The following is a 21,482-nucleotide window of genomic DNA, read 5'->3' as shown; positions in this document are numbered from 1 at the left end:
TTCTACAAATATGTCAAGAGTAAAAGGATGAGATGTGAAGGCATAGGACCCTTAAAAGGTGAAGGGGGAAAAGTTTGTGCGGAACCGTTAGAAATGGCGGAGGTACTTAATGAATACTTTACCTCGGTATTCACGGTGGAAAGGGATCTGGGTGGTTGTACTGCTGGTTTGCGGTGGACAGAAAGGATCGAGCATGTGGACATAAAGAAAGAGGATGTGTTGGAACTATTGAATGGCATCAAGGTTGGTAAGTCGCCGGGACCGGATGGGATGTACCCCAGGTTACTGTGGGAGGTGAGGGAGGAGATTGCGGAGCCTTTGGCGATGATCTTTGCATCGTCGATGGAGACGGGAGAGGTTCCGGAGGATTGGAGGATTGCAGATGTGGTCCCTATATTCAAGAAAGGGAACAGGGACAGCCCGGGAAATTACCGACCGGTGAGTCTAACCTCAGTGGTTGGTAAGTTGATGGAGAGGATCCTGAGAGACAGGATTTATGATCATCTAGAGAAGTTTAGTATGATCAAAAGTAGTCAGCACGGCTTTGTCAAGGGCAGGTCGTGCCTTACGAGCCTGGTTGAGTTCTTTGAAAATGTGACCAAACACATTGACGAAGGAAGAGCGGTGGATGTGGTCTATATGGACTTCAGCAAGGCGTTCGATAAGGTCCCCCATGCAAGACTTCTTGAGAAAGTGAGAGGGCATGGGATCCAAGGGGCTGTTGCCTTGTGGATCCAGAACTGGCTTGCCTGCAGAAGGCAGAGAGTGGCTGTGGAGGGGTCTTTCTCTGCATGGAGGTCAGTGACCAGTGGAGTGCCCCAGGGATCTGTTCTGGGACCCTTGCTGTTTGTCATTTTCATAAATGACCTGGATGAGGAAGTGGAGGGATGGGTTGGTAAGTTTGCTGACGACACCAAGGTAGGTGGTGTTGTGGATAGTTTGGAGGGATGTCAGAAGTTGCAGCGAGACATAGATAGAATGCAAGACTGGGCGGAGAAGTGGCAGATGGACTTCAACCCGGATAAGTGTGTAGTGATCCATTTTGGCAGATCCAATGGGATGAAGCAGCAGTATAATATGAAGGGTACCATTCTTAGCAGTGTAGAGGATCAGAAGGACCTTGGGGTCCGGGTCCATAGGACTCTTAAATCGGCCTCGCAGGTGGAGGATGCGGTCAAGAAGGCGTACGGCGTACTAGCCTTCATTAATCGAGGGATTGAGTTTAGGAGTCGGGAGATAATGCTGCAGCTTTATAGGACCCTGGTTAGACCCCACTTGGAGTACTGCGCGCAGTTCTGGTCACCTCATTACAGGAAAGATGTTGAAGCCATTGAAAGGGTGCAGAGGAGATTTACAAGGATGTTGCCTGGATTGGGGGGCATGCCTTATGAGGATAGGTTGAGGGAGCTTGGTCTCTTCTCCCTGGAGAGACGAAGGATGAGAGGTGACCTGATAGAGGTTTACAAGATGTTGAGAGGTCTGGATAGGGTAGACTCTCAGAGGCTATTTCCAAGGGCTGAAATGGTTGCTACGAGAGGACACAGGTTTAAGGTGCTGGGGGGTAGGTACAGAGGAGATGTCAGGGGTAAGTTTTTCACTCAGAGGGTGGTGGGTGAGTGGAATCGGCTGACGTCGGTGGTGGTGGAGGCAAACTCGTTGGGGTCTTTTAAGAGACTTCTGGATGAGTACATGGGATTTAATGGGATTGAGGGCTATAGATAGGCCTAGAGGTAGGGATATGATCAGCGCAACTTGTGGGCCGAAGGGCCTGTTTATGCTGTGGCTTTCTATGTTCTAAGACATTTGTGTCATCCGCAAACGTACTAATCGTATGAAGCCATGCTGACTATCACTCATCAAGCTTTGCCTCTCCAAGTGGAGATACAGAATACCACAAAGCTTTTCCGAAGATCTCAAACTTCATGCTAAAATTCAATACAATTATACCTTTTTCTTATCTACGTTTTTCCTACTGATCAGCTTAATACAATTTCATTTCATTATTAATGTCAATCTTATTATGACAGATTACCTCAACCAATTGTGATACGCCACCCTATATAGTGACATTCTATTTGTCTATTCCAATTTCAGATCACCACCTATTTGGCGTAACACATTTCCGAATCTTGTGTTCCATTTTATCATCAGCAAAAATGCTGAAGCATAGATAATATCAAGCTTGGGCCCAAAGCCAGGTAGCATTCTATGCTTTGTCAACATAGGCTTCATTGTTATTAATATAATTCATGTCACCAACTGTTCCCAATTTGAAACATTGTATTTTTCCACTGACTAAATTATGAGCTTTGAATTCATAATCATCATTTTCTGCATCATTTGCATTTTTTGACTGAAATATAGATTCATTAAAAATTTTTTAAAATACATGATTAAATTCCTTTTAATTAAAACATAAAACATTCCACATTCAAAATCATAATAATTGATTTCATTTCAGTTAATGCATCCACACATGATCAAACTATTAACATCTTCATGTTGGGTATAAATCATATTAACTCTTTCCCTTCTGTTACAATTCTAGCTAACTCCAAACACCCTTCCACAACCATAGAAGTAAAGAGGGAGGGATGTTATATATTTAAGAGGTTGCATGATTGCTTTAAGAGCCGGTCATATGATTTGGTCATTGGGGTGTTTCACAGGCTCCTGCTTTTAATTTTATTTTCTGTTCTGTGCAGAGAACATCTCTTTAAATAAATCTATTGTGTGTTACTGTGAATCTACATGTGCAAACACGGACGCAATTTTCCCAAATTGGGACTAAGTGCCCAAGCTACAGGAAAAATCAGAGTGTTTCCCGCTGGTGCTAGCAGTGCCTGTCAGGTGGGATTCTCTCAGCTGGTGGATGTAAATTCATGCATCCTGCGATTCATGCCAGCAAGCCCAAAGGGCACCCTGACCTCCATGGCCACAGACAGGTCCCCCACCCCCGGAAACTGAAATGGTGACCCCCTCCGCTGACCAGGGCAGTTCCACCAACCTCTTAGGAAAGACAAGCATCCTTCCTCCACCACTCAAACAATGGGTCACCCCCCCCCCCCCCCCCCCACACACACACACAGGCATGAGGGTGACCTGATCTGGTCCCCCTCAGCCCTCCCTCAGATGCACGCTCAGGCCTCACACCTTGGCAGTGCCCAACTGCCCCTGGCAGCTTGGCACTAACACCCTGGCCTGGCACCTTGGGCCCTGAGGGGGGTCAAGGATAGGTCCAGTGGCCATTTGCCCCTCTGCCACTGACAGGCTGCAGAGGGATGGTCCTCCAAGGTCCTGGGGGCCAGGTAAGTTTCAGGCTGCGCTGAAGGAGTTGATCTCGGCACTGTCCCCTGGGATGGAGTCCATGGTTGGACTGCTCCTTCTAGCCCTGGCAGACCTGAAGGTCACCCCTAGAATGGTGATTTCTGGCTGTTGTCTGCTCAACATCTTCATTCCTGCCTGTTATCTGTGAAAATTCTGAAGCGGCCTGCTCACTTTAATCTCCATGGGTCTGTGGAAGTTAGAATGCTCAGATTAAAGTTTCATGCCTTCTCTGTAACAGCTAGTGACAATGTTTATCAGCTTGCAGATCTTCAAAGGAGTTAGTGTCTGCTTTTCAGCACGAACAGGCTAATCTTCATCTGCGTAGGTCCCATAACATTCTGCTTTTCGACCTTCACCAGAGGGTGAGCAAGACCAGATTTTTCCATAACAAATACCAAAGGCAAGATATGGGGATGTGCTATGCAAATGAAGGATTAGCAGAAGTCAGCTTTTCATCGAAGGAGAAAGGGCGAAAAGCCAGGAATTAATTGACGAATATGTATGCAAATGAAGGATTAGAAAAATTGCTTGTTTCTGATTTGCTGTAATTGACTATAACTGCTAAGCTGTATTACTGTAATGTCAGAACCACTTGCAGGACAGCTGCATGTGGGGTTCTCCTTGTGCACAAGTCATTAAAGGCCTCATATCGGATTATGCATGGTGTTTAGAACTGTTTGTACCCAAGTCAACTGAGAGTGCCTAAAGTTGCTGATACTCAGGATCTCTGACAGGTCCCTTCTCCAAAGATGTTCACTCAGCCCCATTCTATTCACATGACTGTTCTCTGAGTCTCTGAGCCTTCCTAGAAAGTACACCCATCGTTCCCAACTGGAATGAAAAACACTTAGCTCTTCAGAAGTTGCTTGCAGTTACTTGTGGTCACAGCTGCCAGCAACTTCAAATGATTTGAGTGCAGAATAGAGCGCTGCTGTGATTTAAAAGCCCCCAGCCCGAGCCCACCCAACCACCCTTGCCTGACAATGGCAGAGGGGAAAATGGCCACTGGATCTATCTCCTTGACCTCCACTTGGGGTCCAATGGGCCAGGTCCATGCTGGTTATTATCAGCGCCAAAGTCCGTCCGCCTGGTGCATTTCTCACTGGGAGGTGGGTAGGCGCTGAATGGGCCGCCTGTGCAAACCGGGGCGAGCAGGGTGGGTCAGGTGAATAACGATAGCTTTCACACCTGGCGGGAATCCAGACTTTTGAACGACACCCAATTCAGCACCAGATTTCCCACGGGCTGCCGAGCAGGCTAGCGAACCTCTCCCAAAAATCATTCTCTTTTTAGTTTAAAACCCACAACCCCGAACATAGTTAGGACATTGCGGCTTCCTTTCACTTACTGATTCACAATTATTTCTGGGATGATATTCCATGACGCTATGGATTGGGACATCATTCACTGATGGAATGGGAGGGGCTCCTTGGTTTCAAGTGAAGCAGATGCCAACAATCACACATTGGCTGGAATTCTCCGATGTCGTACACCACATCACCGGAGAATTTGGCGCCCAGCCACATCTCCATTAACAACAGCGGGACTGGAGAATCTCAGCCACGGATGAGGTTGGAGAATTCTGGCCACTGTTTGAGGTTAAGGCACATTTTGTCCTCTACAGCCCAATTGTGAAGTTGTTCATGAAGAGGTGTCATTCGAATAAATGCTGCTCTTTTCAACATCAGGTGGACAAAATATTGAAAGCAGTGGATGTTAGTGCCAACCTCTATGCACCAATATAATTGATCACAACAGGGAACACAATAGGCCCTGTCTCCACCTGGAGGTGCGCCCAGTATCAGTAAACTTGAAACATTGTGATTTGTAATGAAATCACTTATAAAGACAAAAAGAGATGAGTTGACTCCCATTTGTAGGCGTATTGAGATGATGATCATGAGATCGATGTGATCTAATGCCTTGGAGAAGCCCATAAGCATCATCAAAGATATTGATCCTGATGTACCAATGTGCTCATGGGGAGCGTGTGCAGTTTGAATTTTCCATCTTGTTTGGGGTCTCCATTGTTTGTGCTGCTGTAACGTGTTCTGCCATTTGGGAGAAATGGTCAGTCAGGGTGACAGGGTGCGAGTTATCAATGCCTGTGGCTGCCGGTTTCAGAATAGGAACAATATATGCCCCGCTGAGGTTTGTTGCATGTATGACATTTTGATTATGCCCATCAAATGCTCAGCATAGTTTCTAAGAGAACTGAAGACTAAGTCTGGTGCAGATGTTATCAGGACCAATTGTTGTATAGGATATAATTCTCCTAAGCTCTCAATAAATCTCCCATAGCTAAACCTGGCAAATTGAAAGCTAACTGGGAGTTTGGAGGGCTTCAGCAGTTCATTACAAGATAGCTCGGATTATGGGGGGCGTTTAGCAGTTAATTGGAAGCTAGCTGGATGTACAGATGGGTATAAGGGTTGACTGGAAGCTAATTGGAAGTATGGAGGGTATGGGGATTAGTTGGAAGCTAATTGGAAGTATGGAGGAGTACAGGGGTTGACTGGAAGCTAGCTAGGAGTATAGAGGGCTACAGGGTTTGATTGTGAGATAGCTGGGAGTATGAAAGGATACAGGGGTTGTAAGTATCTGCAACGGATGCAAAGTGGAAACAGATTGCACCAGTGATGGCTTTGTGTGGCTTGGTCAGTGTTCTCAACAATGATATTTCAATGTGAGTCACTGCTGCTAGTAGTCACGTAGCAAATCGCATGATTCTAATCTCTTGGGTTTGAATGTTTTAGACATCCTATTTTGGAAGTTTAGTGAATTTGTTTGCTGTCTTCATTTCATGTATTACTTTGCTGCAATAATGTCTCCAGCAAAATCGGCAGTGGCAATGATCATGCTCTATATTGTAGCAGACATGGAGGTCAAACCCACATGCAACATTTACTTTAGCTACTCTCCTCCTTTTTATATACCTGTAAAATCTCTTACAATTCCTTTTACATTCCTGGCTGGTTTACTCTCATATTCTATTTTTTCTCTTTTTGTTAAGCTTATGGCTCTGCTTTGCTGGTTTCTAAAACTCTCCCGATTCCGAGGCTTATTAGTATTCTTTGCCACATTATGAGCTGCTTTTAATTTGATGCTATCTTTAACTTCCTTTGTAAAGGCACAGATAGATCTGTCTAGGCGGAGTTTCTTTTTAATGGAACACATTTATATTGACCATTTTGAATTGTTTCTTTAAATGTTACACAATGTAGTGGAGGCTGGAAACCTTACAACCTTTAAAAAATATTTGGATGAGCCCTTGAAATATCATAACATTCAAGGATATGGACAAGTGCAGGAAAATGGGATTAGAGCAACTTGAGTGGTAGTTATTGTCGACCGAAGGGCCTTTTCTGTGCTATATGACTCTATGGCCGGGATTTTCCAGCTGCACTTGCCCAAGGCTGGAAATTCCCGCCCGAGGTCAACGGACCTTTGCTTGGTCCGCCCTCGCCCGCTACGATTCCCATGGTGGGACCGGAAAATTCCACCTATGACTCTAAGTGGAGTCCATCCAAATAAAGAGTAGTCAAAGACTATTTCCTCGGGTGGATGGAGCTATTACAAGGGGGCATAACTATAGGGTTCGTGGTGGGAGATACAGGAAGGATATCAGAGGTAGGTTCTTTACGCAGAGAGTGGGTGGGGTGTGGAATGGACTGCCTGCAGTGATAGTGGAGTCAGACACTTTAGGAACATTTAAGCGGTTATTGGATAGGCACATGGAGCACACCAGGATGATAGGGAGTGGGATAGCTTGATCTTGGTTTCAGATAAAGCTCGGTACAACATCGTGGGCCGAAGGGCCTGTTCTGTGCTGTACTGTTCTATGTTCTCTCCAGCCCATTCATGGCCCAAGAATCAAAACACCTTCTGCCCACACCACTCTTTCAGCCATGTGTTTAATTTTCTCAGCTGTTTGACCCTGGGCAATCGCATGGCATTAGCACAGGATCTGGAGTGGCAATGCAATTAATCACAGAGTTGTGAATAGCTTTCCAATTGTGCTGTTCAGAGTCACTGAGAAACTTAGGTCACTTGCTGGTTTCCTTCTTCATCACGAGGGCAGCTCTTAACTGGAATTGCAAAGAAATATGACTGTGCAGTAGCTGATAGCTTCAGCTACAAGGTGGAAATGACTGACTGTGAACCCTGCTGCTGTACCTTGGAAAGGTTTGATAAGAGACTGTTGTGGAGGATGTGGAATGTGATTTTTCTTGCTTCAGCTGCAGTTGTAAATATTTTTGTGCTGCCGTCGCACTAAACTTGGGTCTGCGAAGATAACTGAGCTGAAGATGGTGAAATAAGCAAACGACAATTAAAACAGCAGCAACTGAGAACTGCTGGTTTAATCCAGCAGGAAGCTGGAGGGTCATTAGTGGATAGAAAGAAAGAACTTGCAATGATGTAGCTTATATCACATCCTCAGCATTTCTCATACATTTCACATCAAATGGATTCTGAAATGGAGTCATTGTTGTTCTGTAGGCAAATGGAGCAGCAGATGTGTCCCCAGCAGGTTCCTACAAACAGCAAATGAATGAATGATCTGTTTTTGGTTGTGGTTGTGAGTGGAATATTGAACAGGATAACACCACAACTCCCTATTTCTCTATAAATTGTGTTTTACGTTCACCTAACCTCAGGCACGGCCGTGACTTAACATTACTTCCAAAAGATGGCACTGTTTTTACATTATACTGTACTGGTCTCTTACACTGTCCAGACCTCGAAGGCATGCAGAGCAGTTACTGGAAAAACAAATTCAGATGTTACAGGCTGTGTTATACTAGGAAGTGTCAGTTCAGGTTCCACGGGCTGGATGAGGTTAGAATTGCATTAAACATGGATCTTTCAGTTCCGGTGGGATATGTCATTCTAAAGTAGCAGTGTGCTGGCAGCTTGTGAAATGACAGTAAGCTAGGGCTACACCAAAGAATTTCTAATCCATCGGCTTTTAAATCAGAGCAGGGGGAGTATAGGAAAGGAGATTGATGCAATTTTAAAAGACTTGGCTTGCACAGCATAGCCATGGAGTAGCAAAAGCAGTGCCAGGAAGCAACATAGAGTATAAAGTGCAGAAACAAACCATTCAGCCCAACAGTCCATTCCTATGTCTGTGCTCTGTATGAGGGGTGGTATGAAAAGATTGAGGCCTCACCCCTTCCAGTAATCTGAAAAACTGAAGGTCATTAAACACTCCATTGTGTTTCATTCAGCAGGAAGTGGTAGATGAACAGGCAGTTCTCTGCCCAACATCCATCTGTTAACCAACATCACTACAAAGAGTAGTCATTTCAATCACATTTCTGGCTGGGTACTAAATCAACAATTCACTGCAGCCAGTTGGTGCTGTTACTGAATCTTGATACTGAAGCTGGGGGAGGAAAGTGGACAAATGTATTTCTCGTAGCTGTGGATAACCTGATAATGGGGAGTTCCACCTTGTGGATCAAAACAAGGAGGTAATTTCTTTATTTAGCAATGAGTGAATTAATTTGGCAGGTTTTATTGAAGCATTTTTAGTTCCATTTCTTGGACAGCAAATTTATGAGGAATTCCCAGTGAATCCTGTGTGAAATGTTAATACTTTGGAGATCTTTGTGCCTCTGCTATGTCTGAAGAGTTGATGTTGCATCAGGAACTGTGGTGAACCATCGTTGGTTCACCACTGGGGTTTGTTACCATGTTACTGTTGGGCTAGGGTGTTATTACTGTGGGGGTTGTACTATGTTGTTGGGTTAGGGTGTTTACCTGTTATGAGAGTTATCGTGGCACATTCCAGTGGGGTCCGCCTCCGGTGGCAGGGTATAAGACCCCCTGCTCCGGCAGGACCCCTTCAGTCTGAACTGGTGTATTCGTGTTAGTAGTTTCCTTGTTACTGTATTAAAGCCTTCAATACCAAAGCCTTGATTCCATGTGCTCATTGACGCGCATCAATTTAATACAGTAAACAGAGAGTATGGAACAGATCCTAAAACCGGATCATCTGACACTGGACCCACGTGCGGTCGGTGCAGCTAACACATTCGACCATTGGTGGAAGTGCTTTGAGGACTACCTGGCAGCCTCGGTAGCTATCACTACGGACAGTGATAGACTCCAGGTCCTCCACGCGAGGGTAAGCGACACGATTTACCTAGCCATTCGTGCAGCTCCCACTTACCAGGGTGCCGTTGAGCTCCTAAAGAATAGGTACATTATGCCACCCAACGAGATACATGCTCGTTACCTCCTCGCTACACGACGTCGGCAGTCGGGCGAAACCATAGAGGATTATGCCAATGAGCTCCTGCAGCTTGCCAGGGGTTGCGACTGTAAGGACGTCTCCGCCGAGCAGTATATGTACGACCTCGCCCGAGACGCGTTCGTAGCAGGGGTAGGGTCCTCGTACATCAGGCTTAAATTGCTAGAAAAGGGGAAACTCAACTTGACCCAGGCAATGGGGATGGCCGTGAGGTTGGAGGCGGCGTCGAAGAGCTTGGCGCTGTACCCCGAGGACCACGTGCAGTCAACGTGGTTGGAGCAAGCTCTGCTCCCTCCTCGCCCCGCGAACCCGCGCTCCCAGATCGATTCGACGACGGCGGCAGCTCCAGGTGGCCAGCGATGCTATTTTTGCGGTGGGGCCAAGCATCCACGGCAACAGTGTCCGGCAAGAACGGCAATCTGCAGCCAGTGCGGTAAAAAAGGCCACTACGGCAAAGTCTGCAGGTCCAAACCTAAAAACGGCAGTGCAGCTTGTAACCCTCCTGAACGGAGACCATCTCTTTCGGCGTCGCAGTACCCACGAGGTCCGACCACGTGCGATCTCAGGACGGCGCCATCGTGGCAGACAGAGGAGGAGGAAGACCACCAGGAGTCGCTGCGCTTGGCGCCCTCGCCCACGTGCGATTCATGGGGGCGGCCATCATGGTCCACGACGACTAGGAGCGACCAGCAGGGGTCCTCAGCATCCACATCGGCAGCATGCAGCAGCGACCAGCAGGGGTCCTCAGCATCCACATCGGCAGCATGCAGTGACGCCCAGGGGCCAACGGTGGCGTCGATCTCTCTGGACCAGACCAGGCATTACAGACTGGAACATTCTATGATGGAGGTAAAGGTTAGTGGCAGAACTGTGAATTGTCTGTTTGACAGTGGGAGCACCGAAAGTTTCATACACCCTGAAACTGCTAAAAGGTGTGGACTCCGGGTTCTCCCTGCCAAACAGACAATTTCCATGGCATCACAGTCCCGGTCTGTACCGATCCAAGGACGATGTATGGTAACTCTTGAGGTACAGGGCACAGTTTACGAGCAATACAGGCTCCTTGTGCTACCTCACCTTTGCGCGCCAATTCTCCTCGGACTAAACTTTATGGTCCACATGAAGAGTGTGATCCTACAGTACGGTGGGCCACTCCCTTCACTGGCAGTAGGGAATCAGCCGCAGCCTCCAAATTGCCCAAAGCGCCCCGCGTGCAATTTATCCACCCTGAAGATCACGACACCATCCCTTTTTAAAAATCTGGTACCTGGCTGCAAGCCCATCGCTACTAAAAGTAGGCGTTACAGCGCTGAGGACCGGATCTTTATTAGATCTGAGGTTCAGCGGCTCCTCAAGGAAGGGATCATACAGGCCAGTGCTAGTCCGTGGAGAGCGCAGGTCGTGGTAGTCAAAAGCGGGAACCTCGGATGGTCATCGACTATAGTCAGACCATTAATCGTTATACGCAGCTGGATGCGTATCCTCTCCCGCGCATTTCTGATATGGTCAATCAGATTGCGCAGTACCGAGTGTTTTCTACCATAGACCTTAAGTCCGCCTACCATCAACTCCCCATCCGCCCAGAGGACCGACAATATACGGCTTTTGAGGCGGATGGTCGTCTATACCAATTCCTCAGGGTTCCATTTGGTGTCACCAATGGGGTCTCGGTCTTCCAGCGTGCTATGGACCGAATGGTGGACCAGAACGGGTTGCAGGCTACCTTCCCGTACTTGGATAACGTCACCATCTGCGGCCATGACCAGCAGGACCACGACACGAATCTCCAACACTTTCTGCGCACTGCATCTCGCCTGAATCTGACCTATAACAGGGAGAAGTGCGTATTCCGTACGCGTAGGTTAGCCATCCTCGGATACGTGGTGGAAAACGGGGTCATTGGCCCTGATCCAGACCGTATGCGCCCACTCACTGAACTTCCCTTGCCCGCTAGCACGAAGGCACTGAGGAGATGCCTCGGGTTCTTTTCATATTATGCACAGTGGGTCCCCAACTACGCGGACAAAGCTCGTCCGCTCATTAAGTCCACGACCTTCCCACTTACGCCGGAGGCCCAATTGGCCTTCAAGGTTTTGAAGAGCGACATCTCGAAAGCCACGATGCACGCGGTGGATGAATCCATCCCTTTCCAGGTGGAGAGTGATGCATCTGACTTCGCCCTAGCCGCCACACTAAACCAGGCAGGCAGGCCCGTCGCGTTTTTTTCCCGCACCCTTCAAGGCCCAGAGATTCGGCACTCAGCGGTGGAAAAGGAGGCTCAGGCCATTGTGGAGGCAGTCAGACACTGGTGCCATTACCTGGCAGGTAAGCGGTTCACCCTGATCACGGATCAACGATCCGTGGCGTTTATGTTCAGTAACACGCAGAGGGGCAAGATCAAGAACGATAAGATCTTGCGGTGGAGAATTGAGCTCTCCACCTATAATTACGATATTATGTATCGTCCAGGGAAGCTCAATGAGCCCTCGGATGCCCTCTCGCGCGGAACATGCGCCATCATGCAGGAGGACCGCTTGAAGGCTCTCCACAATGATCTGTGTCATCCTGGAGTCACCAGACTCTACCATTTCATCAAAGCCCGCAACCTGCCCTACTCGGTGGAGGATGTCAGGTCAGTAACTAGAAGCTGTCGGATTTGCGCAGAATGCAAACCACACTTTTATCGACCAGACCGGGCACAATTGGTCAAGGCCACTCGCCCTTTTGAGAGGCTGAGTGTGGATTTTAAGGGCCCCCTTCCCTCAACAGACCGGAATGTCTATTTTCTCAATATAATAGATGAGTATTCCCAGTTTCCGTTTGTTTTCCCCTGTGCGGACACGTCAACTGCCACCGTCATCAAGGTTTTCAGTGAACTTTTTACCCTGTTCGGGTACCCCTGCTACATTCATAGCGACAGGGGCTCGTCGTTCATGAGCAACGACTTGAGGCAATTCCTGCTCTCATTCGGGATTGCCTCTAGTAGAACCACGAGCTACAACCCTAGGGGTAACGGACAGGTGGAAAGGGAGAATGCTACAGTCTGGAAGGCTGTCCTACTGGCACTGAAATCCAGGGGCCTTCCAGTCTCCCGTTGGCAGGAGGTCCTTCCAAATGCGCTCCATGCTATCCGCTCCCTCCTGTGTACGGCAACCAATGCTACTCCCCACGAGAGGATGTTCTCATTCCCTCGGAAGTCGTCCTCGGGGACCTCATTGCCAGCCTGGTTGACGTACCCAGGACCCGTCCTTCTGCGGCGCCATGTGAGGGCTCGCAAGTCCGACCCCTTGGTCGAACCGGTCCAACTCCTCCACGCCAACCCTCAGTATGCCTATGTGGCATATCCTGACGGGCGAGAGGACACTGTCTCCATTAGAGACCTGGCGCCCGCAGGGGACGTAGCAACCCCTGTCGCTCCTATTCCCCCAGTCACAAATCCACTACTCCTCATTACTTCCCCAGACGTGGCGCGGTCAGCACCGGGACCAGTGCATAACACTTTTACTCCCATGTACAGCTTGCCTGAGACTCGGAGATCGGCGCCACCATCATCATCACCACCACCACTACCACCAAACGTTCCAGGATCCCCTGCACCATCGCCTCACCAGGGCCGGCCGGCCCGGGAGTCCTTGAGGGGACAGCCAGACGTTACTTTAAGAGCGCCACCACAAGCACCTGCTCCGTTTTCGCAACCGGTGTTGAAGAGATCGGCACCTGCTCCGGCTTCGCAACCGGTGTTGAGGAGATCGCAGCGTCGGTGCGGTCCTCCAGACCGTCTGGACTTGTGAATCCTGTGACTTTTTTTTTTGTTATTGTCTGCTTTTCGTCCACCCCGCCACCTTTTGTTCTTAAAGGAGGGGTGAATGTGGTGAACCATCGTTGGTTCACCACTGGGGTTTGTTACCATGTTACTGTTGGGCTAGGGTGTTATTACTGTGGGGGTTGTACTATGTTGTTGGGTTAGGGTGTTTACCTGTTATGAGAGTTATCGTGGCACATTCCAGTGGGGTCCCGCCTCCGGTGGCAGGGTATAAGACCCCCTGCTCCGGCAGGACCCCTTCAGTCTGAACTGGTGTATTCGTGTTAGTAGTTTCCTTGTTACTGTATTAAAGCCTTCAATACCAAAGCCTTGATTCCATGTGCTCATTGACGCGCATCAGGAACCATCTCAACATTTAAAAAATGGGACTGGTAACAAAGTAATCCTAACACCAAGCATGATCAGACCAACAGCATACATGTGAGGAGCATTTTTGTTAAATCCCTTCTCAGAAAAGAGGATAAAACTGTTTGTTGAGTTAGAATCGAGTCTGCACCAACCACAATGCCACTCAGGCCCTACTCCCATATTTACCCTGCTAATCTCCCTGACACTGAGGGAGAATTTAGCATGGTCAACGCACCTAACCAGCACATCTTTCGGACTGTGGGAGGAAACCGGAGCACCCAGAGGGAACCCACACAGACACGGGGAGAACGTGCAAACTCTGCACAGGCAGTGACTCAAGCCGGGAATTGAACCCAGGTCCCTGGCGCTGTGAGGCAACAGTGTGAACCACTGTTCACAGTAGAGGCATCTTGGAAAAGTCCCCTGGCCAAAATCATAATTTTCTCTTGTCTAAAGGAGGAAGTTTGACTTCGGTCAGGAACTTTAAACAAAAGCAAATACAATCTTTTGTTTAAAAAGCAGTCTTTTAAAAATAATCAATGCTCTCATGCTTTGGTTGTCCTTGTCCCGCCATCACATTTCCTCCTTAACTTGGGAATTTTTACAAGTTGGACCGCTGACTTCTCCATTACCAAGCAGCAGCTGTTTAAAAAAAATCAAATACTTGTATCCATTTTTCCTGAGAAGATGTAATCCTCCACTGTACTTAGCTCCTGTTGTAAAATAAGGAAAATTTCAACTTCCTCTCACAAGCATTCGCTTTTGCTGCAATGAGCAAAACGAAGCTGGTTAAACATACAAAATGCTGAAAGATTAATAATGGTTTGGAATCTTTACACTTAACAACGTATTCTGCTAACTATTTCAAAAAATTAAATTTAAATACTATTTCCCTCATTATGTACTGGTCTATCCATGGTCTCTCGAGAACATGCTAATTTCATAGAATTTATTGCTCTGAAATAAGCCATTTGGCCCAACTGCTCAGTGCTGGTGCTTAATGCTCCATCCAACTATAGAAAAGTTACAGCACAGAAAGAGGCCATTCAGGCCATCGAGCTGTGCTAGCTGAAAGAATGAGCCGCCCATTCTAATCCCACCTTCAAGTACCCGGTCTGTAGTCTTACAGGTTACAGCACTTCAGGTGCAGATCCAGGTACCGGGTACCGTCATTTTGTCTGCACAATCCTCTTTTCCTTTCTCATTTGTATACCTTTAAGCTTCCCATTGAAGGAATCATTTATTTATCGAGCTTCCCATTAAAGGAATCCATCTTCTTGCCTCAATTCTTACGTGTGGTAAAAAGTTCCACATCCTAACCACTATCTGAGTAAAGAAGTGTCTTCTACTTTACAGTGTTTATCGTGACTAACTTACACTTATAATTCCTAGTTTTGGGAGCCCCTCACATATCTAAAGATCTTATCCACATCTACCCTATCAAGCTCCTTCGATAATTGTAAAGTCCTCCATTAGATCAGCCCTCTTTTATAATGGAAATAGTTCCAGCCCATTGATTCTCCCTGGCTGAGAGACTATAAGCAATTGGATAACAAATCTTTGTCAAAAGCAGCAAATAAGTTTATTTATTAGTGTCACAAGTAGGCTTACATTAACACTGCAATGAAGTTACTGTGAAAATCCCCTAGTTGCCACACTCCGGCGCCTGGTGGGGTACACTGAGGGAGAATTTAGCATGGTCAATGCATCTAACCAGCACGTCTTTCAGACTGTGGGAGGAAACCGGAGCTCCCGAAGGAAACCCATGCAGGCACGGGGGGAATGTGCAAACTCCACACAGGCAGTTACCCGAGCTGAGAATCAAACTCAGGTCCCTGGAGCTGTGAGGCAGCAGTGCTAACCACTGTGCCACCGCACTGTCCTAAGCAATTTCCCCTCTCATTTTAATTTCCTTCTTATGGACACTTACTTTTCTTTGTCCTCGGTTCTTCTGTTGATTGAAGTGAGACACAGCTTCCAGTAACTTCCAGACTCGAAAACAGTAGCAAGCAAGCATTTTATTACAACAGAGGATATAAAATAAATTCACAGAACTTGTTTCCAAGTTAGTTATAACAGTCTTTTTTTTAAATCAGCAAAGTTGTTTTTACATTTTAATGCCAAAAGCAATTAATAATCTGCTTTATAATTCCAGTGATGTTTTTCTATTTTCACTATGACATTTTTGTATTGCCATTTTGAAAGCTATGAAATCACAGTAACAAAGCTTCAGAAATTCACACATCTGATACATTACACAGTAGTAAAACTAAGGAGAATTGATATTTATTTGCTAATACATAAAAAGGAGGAAATATGATATGCACATAACCTCTACAAGGAAAAGCTGGGGGAAAAAAAACAAGTGTCATTTCCAAATGTTGAGTAATTTGTGATTTAAAATGTAGTTTTTGACGCTGATAAAGTTTATCATGCCTTTATTCCCATTACATAACACTCTTTTTCTTTTAACGTCAGAGACGACAATTACATTAAAAAAATTAAATATACTGGAATAATTTATCCAGAAGATTATAGAGATAACAGTGCTTTAAGGAAGAACTAAGCCAAGCAGAGAAGTCCTTTATTCTGCAGATTAGTGCTAATATTGTAGAATATACACAGCATATTTTATTAATCTATAAACAATTAACTTTAAAAAAAAATGTCTCAGGCAATACGTTCCAAATGCTTTTTTTTTGCCTTTGTAAGTAGTGCTTTTCTGATCTATAAAATATACAAGAAAGCCTTTCCACAGATAATAGTTCTATTGTCATTGTCAATGAGTAGAATACTACTTTAAAAAAATGATTGCAGATTAAATTGATTTTTTAAAACTTTTGTTTTTTTTTACAAAAATGGTTGAAATTTAAACACAGCTTTCTTTCTGAAAGCCTTAGCTGCTCCAGTTATGTCTTGACAGACTGCTGCTGAGGCAAAAGATGAAAGGGAGACTTATGGAAATCTATTTGTGTGTGCAGCTAGAGTCTTTGAGAGATAGTTGTACAGTTCAGATAGACTGCCCGATCTGTTCTATGGTTATGTCGACTGAAGTTTCAAGCTGTGAAGTGGATAACCTTTCTGAGAAATACACTTATATACAGCTGAAATCAGAAGGCATTGTCTTGAGTTGCGATTACATTTTTTAAGCCATTACATTTTGATTGTATGCCACAATGGTGCATTTTCAGAAAGACAGGATGTAAACATCAGGGGAACAGGATATTAGATCACAGACTGCGCACCATAATTGTATTTTGACAGGTTTAAAACTAAACCATTGAGTTATGAAACGCTTTTCTGTGAGTGAACGAACAGCAGTTCCCTGCACCTGCTATCACATTGTTAGCCATTGGACAATAGCAGCAGTGTGCTAATGCAGTGCAGGAATACAATGGGACATATTTCTACTGTGTAATGCACAAGTGCAAACATGGACAAAAGCAGTCCCTGAGCAATCTCACATTGCTTTCCTACTTGTGCATTGCACCAGCAGAATTTAGCAAATGGACATCATGTGGCAGGAGAAGCGGCTGTCGAGGGCACGCAAAAGGATATTTATTCCTCCAGTGATCTGAAAACTGTTACCATAAAAAAAGTTTCATCTGCATAGTCTCAACAAATTAAAACTCACTCACTGTTCAGTGTGGGTTAACTGCCTTATTAAGTAGTGCTATAAATTCCTTAGTGCATAGAATAAACGGAGAATTTCATGTGGTGTGATCGTAGCATCGGTAACAACGCTGAATATCAATTTTCTGTGTGCAAATATTAGGGAAGTAATAAAATAATCTTTTTTTAAAGTTAGGACACTTCAAAGTGCTAGCGCTTTGATGAGATTTTATTCTGTTATGCCACTTGCTGAAAGTAAAGAAGATCTGGAAACAGCAACAATTATTTTAGAAAATTATACTTTTCACAAAGGCTTGCTTTGTTAAACGGAGTTTGCATATATTCTTCATACACATTAATGACTCAGATGTAGGAATATGGGGAGCAATTTCAAAATTTGCAATTTGTAGGTATTGTAAACTGTGAGGAGGAGTATATGAACAGGCTGGTGGATTGGGTGGACATGTTGCAGGTGAACTTTAATGCAAAAAAGTGCAAAGCGATACATTTTGGTAGGAAGAATAAGGAGAGGCAATGTAAACTAAAGAATACAATTCGAACAGGGGTGCAGGAGCAGCAACCTGAGGGTATATGTGCACAAATTGCTGGGAAAGTTGTTAATAAAGGCATTCAGGATCCTGGGCTTTATAAATGGTGGCATATATTACAAAAGTAGAGGTTATGGCAAACCCTTAGAAAATACTGGTTCCATCTCAGCGACAGTATTGTGTCAAATTCTGCCAGCTGCGTTAGGAAGAATGTGACAGCTTTAGAGGGGTTTGCAGAAAAGATTTACAAGAATGGTTCTAGAAATGAGGGAGTTCAATTATGTGATCAGGTGGAGAAGTTTGGGTTGTTCTCTTTCGAGAGAAGTTTGAGAGGAGATTGCCAGCACAGACACGATGGTGGAATGTCCTTCTCCTGTGCTATAAATCTTTCTGTGTTTCTGTTTGAAAGAGGTGTTCACAGTCTTGAGGGGCCCAGACAGAATTGCTTGAGAGAAACTGTTTCCATTGACAGAAGGGTCAAGAGACAAAGGACACAGACATGAGGAAAAAGCCTTTTCTTATTCAGCGTGTAGTTACAATCTAGTGTGCCTGAAAGAGAGGCTTTCAAAACGAAATTGGATAAGCACCTGAAGAGAAAGATTTTACACAGCTATGGAGAAAGGCTTGGCTGTGAGTGTGACTAAGTTGCTCTTTTTTTTATTCATTCGTGGGACATGGGCATCACTGGCTGGCCAGCATTTATTGCCCATCCCTAGTTGCCTTTGTTCAGAGGGCAGTTGAGAGTCAACCACATTGCTGTGGCTCTGGAGTCACATGTAGGCCAGACTGGGTAAGGACAGCAGATTTCCTTCCCTAAAGGGCATTAGTGAACCAGATGGGTTTGTCCAACAATCGGCAATGGTTTCATGGTCATCAGTAGATTCTTAATTCCAGATTTCTTTTCCTTATTGAATTCAAATTCCACCATTTGCCATGGCGGGATTCAAACCTGGGTCCCCAGAACATCAGCTGAGTTTCTGGATTAATAGTCTAGTGATAATACCACTAGGCCATCGCCTCCCCACAGTTGCAGAGAGCGAGCACAGGCTTCATGGGCAGAATGGCCTCTTTCTATGTGGTAGCCATTCAATGCGTGGAACTTCACAGTCCCCCCGTCGGTGGGATTTTCTGATCCTGCTGAAGTCAATGGACGTTTGAATGGCTCGCCACATTCTCCACCCCTCTCCCACAAACCCCACCCAACCGTTCTGTAAAATTCCATCCCATGATTCTCTATTATTCCGTATCATGACATGAAGCCAAATAAAGTTGTGGCTTCAGGGCTGGGGAAGAGGAGCTTGCTAGATTTATTGAAAAGTAAAATCACATGCTGTGTGGTATGTGTGTTCAAAGGAACAATTTGGTATTGGATCAATCCAGCTACTTGAGACCAGTGTCCAGTTATCCAGTACCTCTGTTAGCATGAGTGTTTATCAGTGTGTCCATGGTGCTCGACTCACATAAAAAACACAACTGTTCAGGCAGGAACAAGACCTTCCAATAGGAACAGGATCTGTACCATTTACCTGCCTTTGCTCCATATCATTTAATAACTTCCCCAGCAAACATACTGAACATTTCCACTGACCCCCAGCATCCACAATTCCAATCTAACGCCAGAGCCAACAACATATAGAGTTGACCGTATGTCACAATATTATGGTGTTTGTGTTACCATTACACTCACTTGTTGATATTAATGAGACTTCCCAGACTGATAACAGTTGGATTGATGAGGTCAAATTATGTTGGCTGGTGACATTGGCTGCAAGTTCTCTGAATTATAAAATATTCTCACCACCAAACGTTCGGAAAACATACACAGAATATGTGGCGAAATGCATTGCATGTGTCCCTTTCATGTGCCACTATTTTTCTCTGATACAGAGAGATAATTGGCAAGTACAGGCCAACTAGCATTACAATATTTGGAACAAGGCACAGTGATTCACACTGTAAGGTAAACTGCAGCATTACAACACAATGTTGCTGATATAGTAACTCGTTGTCTGCTTCACCAGACTCCGAATGAAATCTCTCATCAATGCTCACTGTCGCATTCAGAAAATGTAGAATTGATCTCATCACCTCAGTACTGCAACCTGTCGATCCTTACTGAGGTATCCATCTAATGAAACTGCTAAACAGGGCTAACTACATATTAATGACCAAAAATAACAAGCTTCATACACAGTTACATAGTCCCACAGCCAATGAATTAGAGCATAGTACTGTCGAACCCTACCGCATCCAGTTGAGAATGGTAATCGACAAGACAATTGACAAGAGAGAGAAGTTCCATGAACATTCCTATTCTCAACTGTAATGGAGCCAACCTTGAGTGGCAGAGACAAATCTAACTTCAGACAAATTGTGAAGTGAATGATCTTATGTGGCCACTTCCCAAGTTCTCCATTAAAGACGCCAACATTTTCCCAATTTGGTTCTTTTTTGTAATTTTAATTTTTAAAATGTTCTTAAATTGAGTTACAAAGCCAATGCCCAGAGTGCACCTCCCCGTAAACCATCACCTTGCTTGCTCTAAAAAACTTTTCAAATTCAAATTGAATCCAATTTATGGTTCCCACAAGAGACACAAAAAAGATCTAAGCTGACAAGAAAAGGCATTGCACCTGATCTTGGGCTTGTTCTGGCGCTTGATCTTAGCCAAAAGGCCAAGAAGCAATTTTTCCAATTTGATTCACTCCATGTGACGTTAGTAAGTAGCTGCGTTGATTGGACATGGTAAAGATATTGATCCCCAATTACATTCTGGCTGTTGAGCTGAAAACATGGGGCACCAGAGTTAACTGTTTCTCTGACAAAGTTGTTCCATCTATGATACTCGCATCTACCTGGCAATGTGGATAATTTCAAAGGCATGTCCTATTCACAAAAAGTAGGATAAAGCGAAGGTAGCCATTTGCCATTCATCACCTGCTGGGTAATGACCAAATTGAAATCAGCCTTCAGTCCCATCAGCATTGCTACAGCATCAACATCTTGGAGGTCACCATTGAAAAGAAGCTTACCTAGACCTTTGAACATGGTTACAAGAATAAGGCAGGGGCTGGATACTCCTGATCCTTCATGTCTCTTCACCATCTACAAGGCTTAAGTTAGATGGTGGAAATACTCACCAGCACCTGGACTGGTGAGTGCAGCAATAAACAAGAACGCCCTTGTCACTGGGGTAATAGATCAAAACCCACCCCCCGCATCACCAATGCATTGTGACTGTGGTATCTACAGGATGCACTGAAACAACTCACATGGTTACTTCCACAGCACCTCCATTCTCTGTAATCTCTAGCATCAAGAAGGACAATGTCATAGAATACTATCATCTCCAAGTCACATGTCTGCTTTACTGGAACATGTATCGCTGTTCTTTCCTTGTTATTAAATCAATAACCTAGCATGTCCTACCTAACACAGCCAACACCCACCCTCACTGACCTACCCTGGTCTTGCAACACTTCCATTTCAAAATTCTCATTGCTGTTTTCAATCTGCCCAAGGCATCGTCCCATCCCATCTCTGTAACCTCCTATAGCCAGTGGAG

General features: G+C 45.3%; 1 protein-coding gene across 7 annotated transcripts in view; it reads right to left on the bottom strand.

Annotated features, from left to right (window-relative positions):
* The window catches only part of cdk19 (cyclin dependent kinase 19), a 329,688-nt gene that overhangs the window by 87,917 nt on the left and 220,289 nt on the right, over nt 1–21,482 (bottom strand). For 5 of the 7 annotated variants that reach the window (XR_013497744.1, XR_013497747.1, XR_013497748.1 and 2 more), the window contains one exon: nt 15,756–16,104. The exons of the other annotated variants lie outside the window; for them this stretch is intronic. Coding sequence is in view for 2 of the 5 variants with exons in the window: in XM_078212344.1 (XP_078068470.1) it covers nt 15,995–16,104 (110 nt within the window). In the remaining 3 variants the exon portion in view is untranslated. Of the gene's footprint in view, nt 1–15,755; nt 16,105–21,482 lie in introns of those variants that run through there. 7 annotated transcript variants of the gene reach the window in all.

The sequence above is a fragment of the Mustelus asterias genome, chromosome 5 (assembly GCF_964213995.1).
Source record: "Mustelus asterias chromosome 5, sMusAst1.hap1.1, whole genome shotgun sequence".
Classification (NCBI taxonomy): Eukaryota; Metazoa; Chordata; class Chondrichthyes; order Carcharhiniformes; family Triakidae; genus Mustelus; species Mustelus asterias.
The sequence above is the reverse complement of the archived record's forward strand: the minus strand, read 5'-3'. Positions and strand labels throughout refer to the sequence as shown.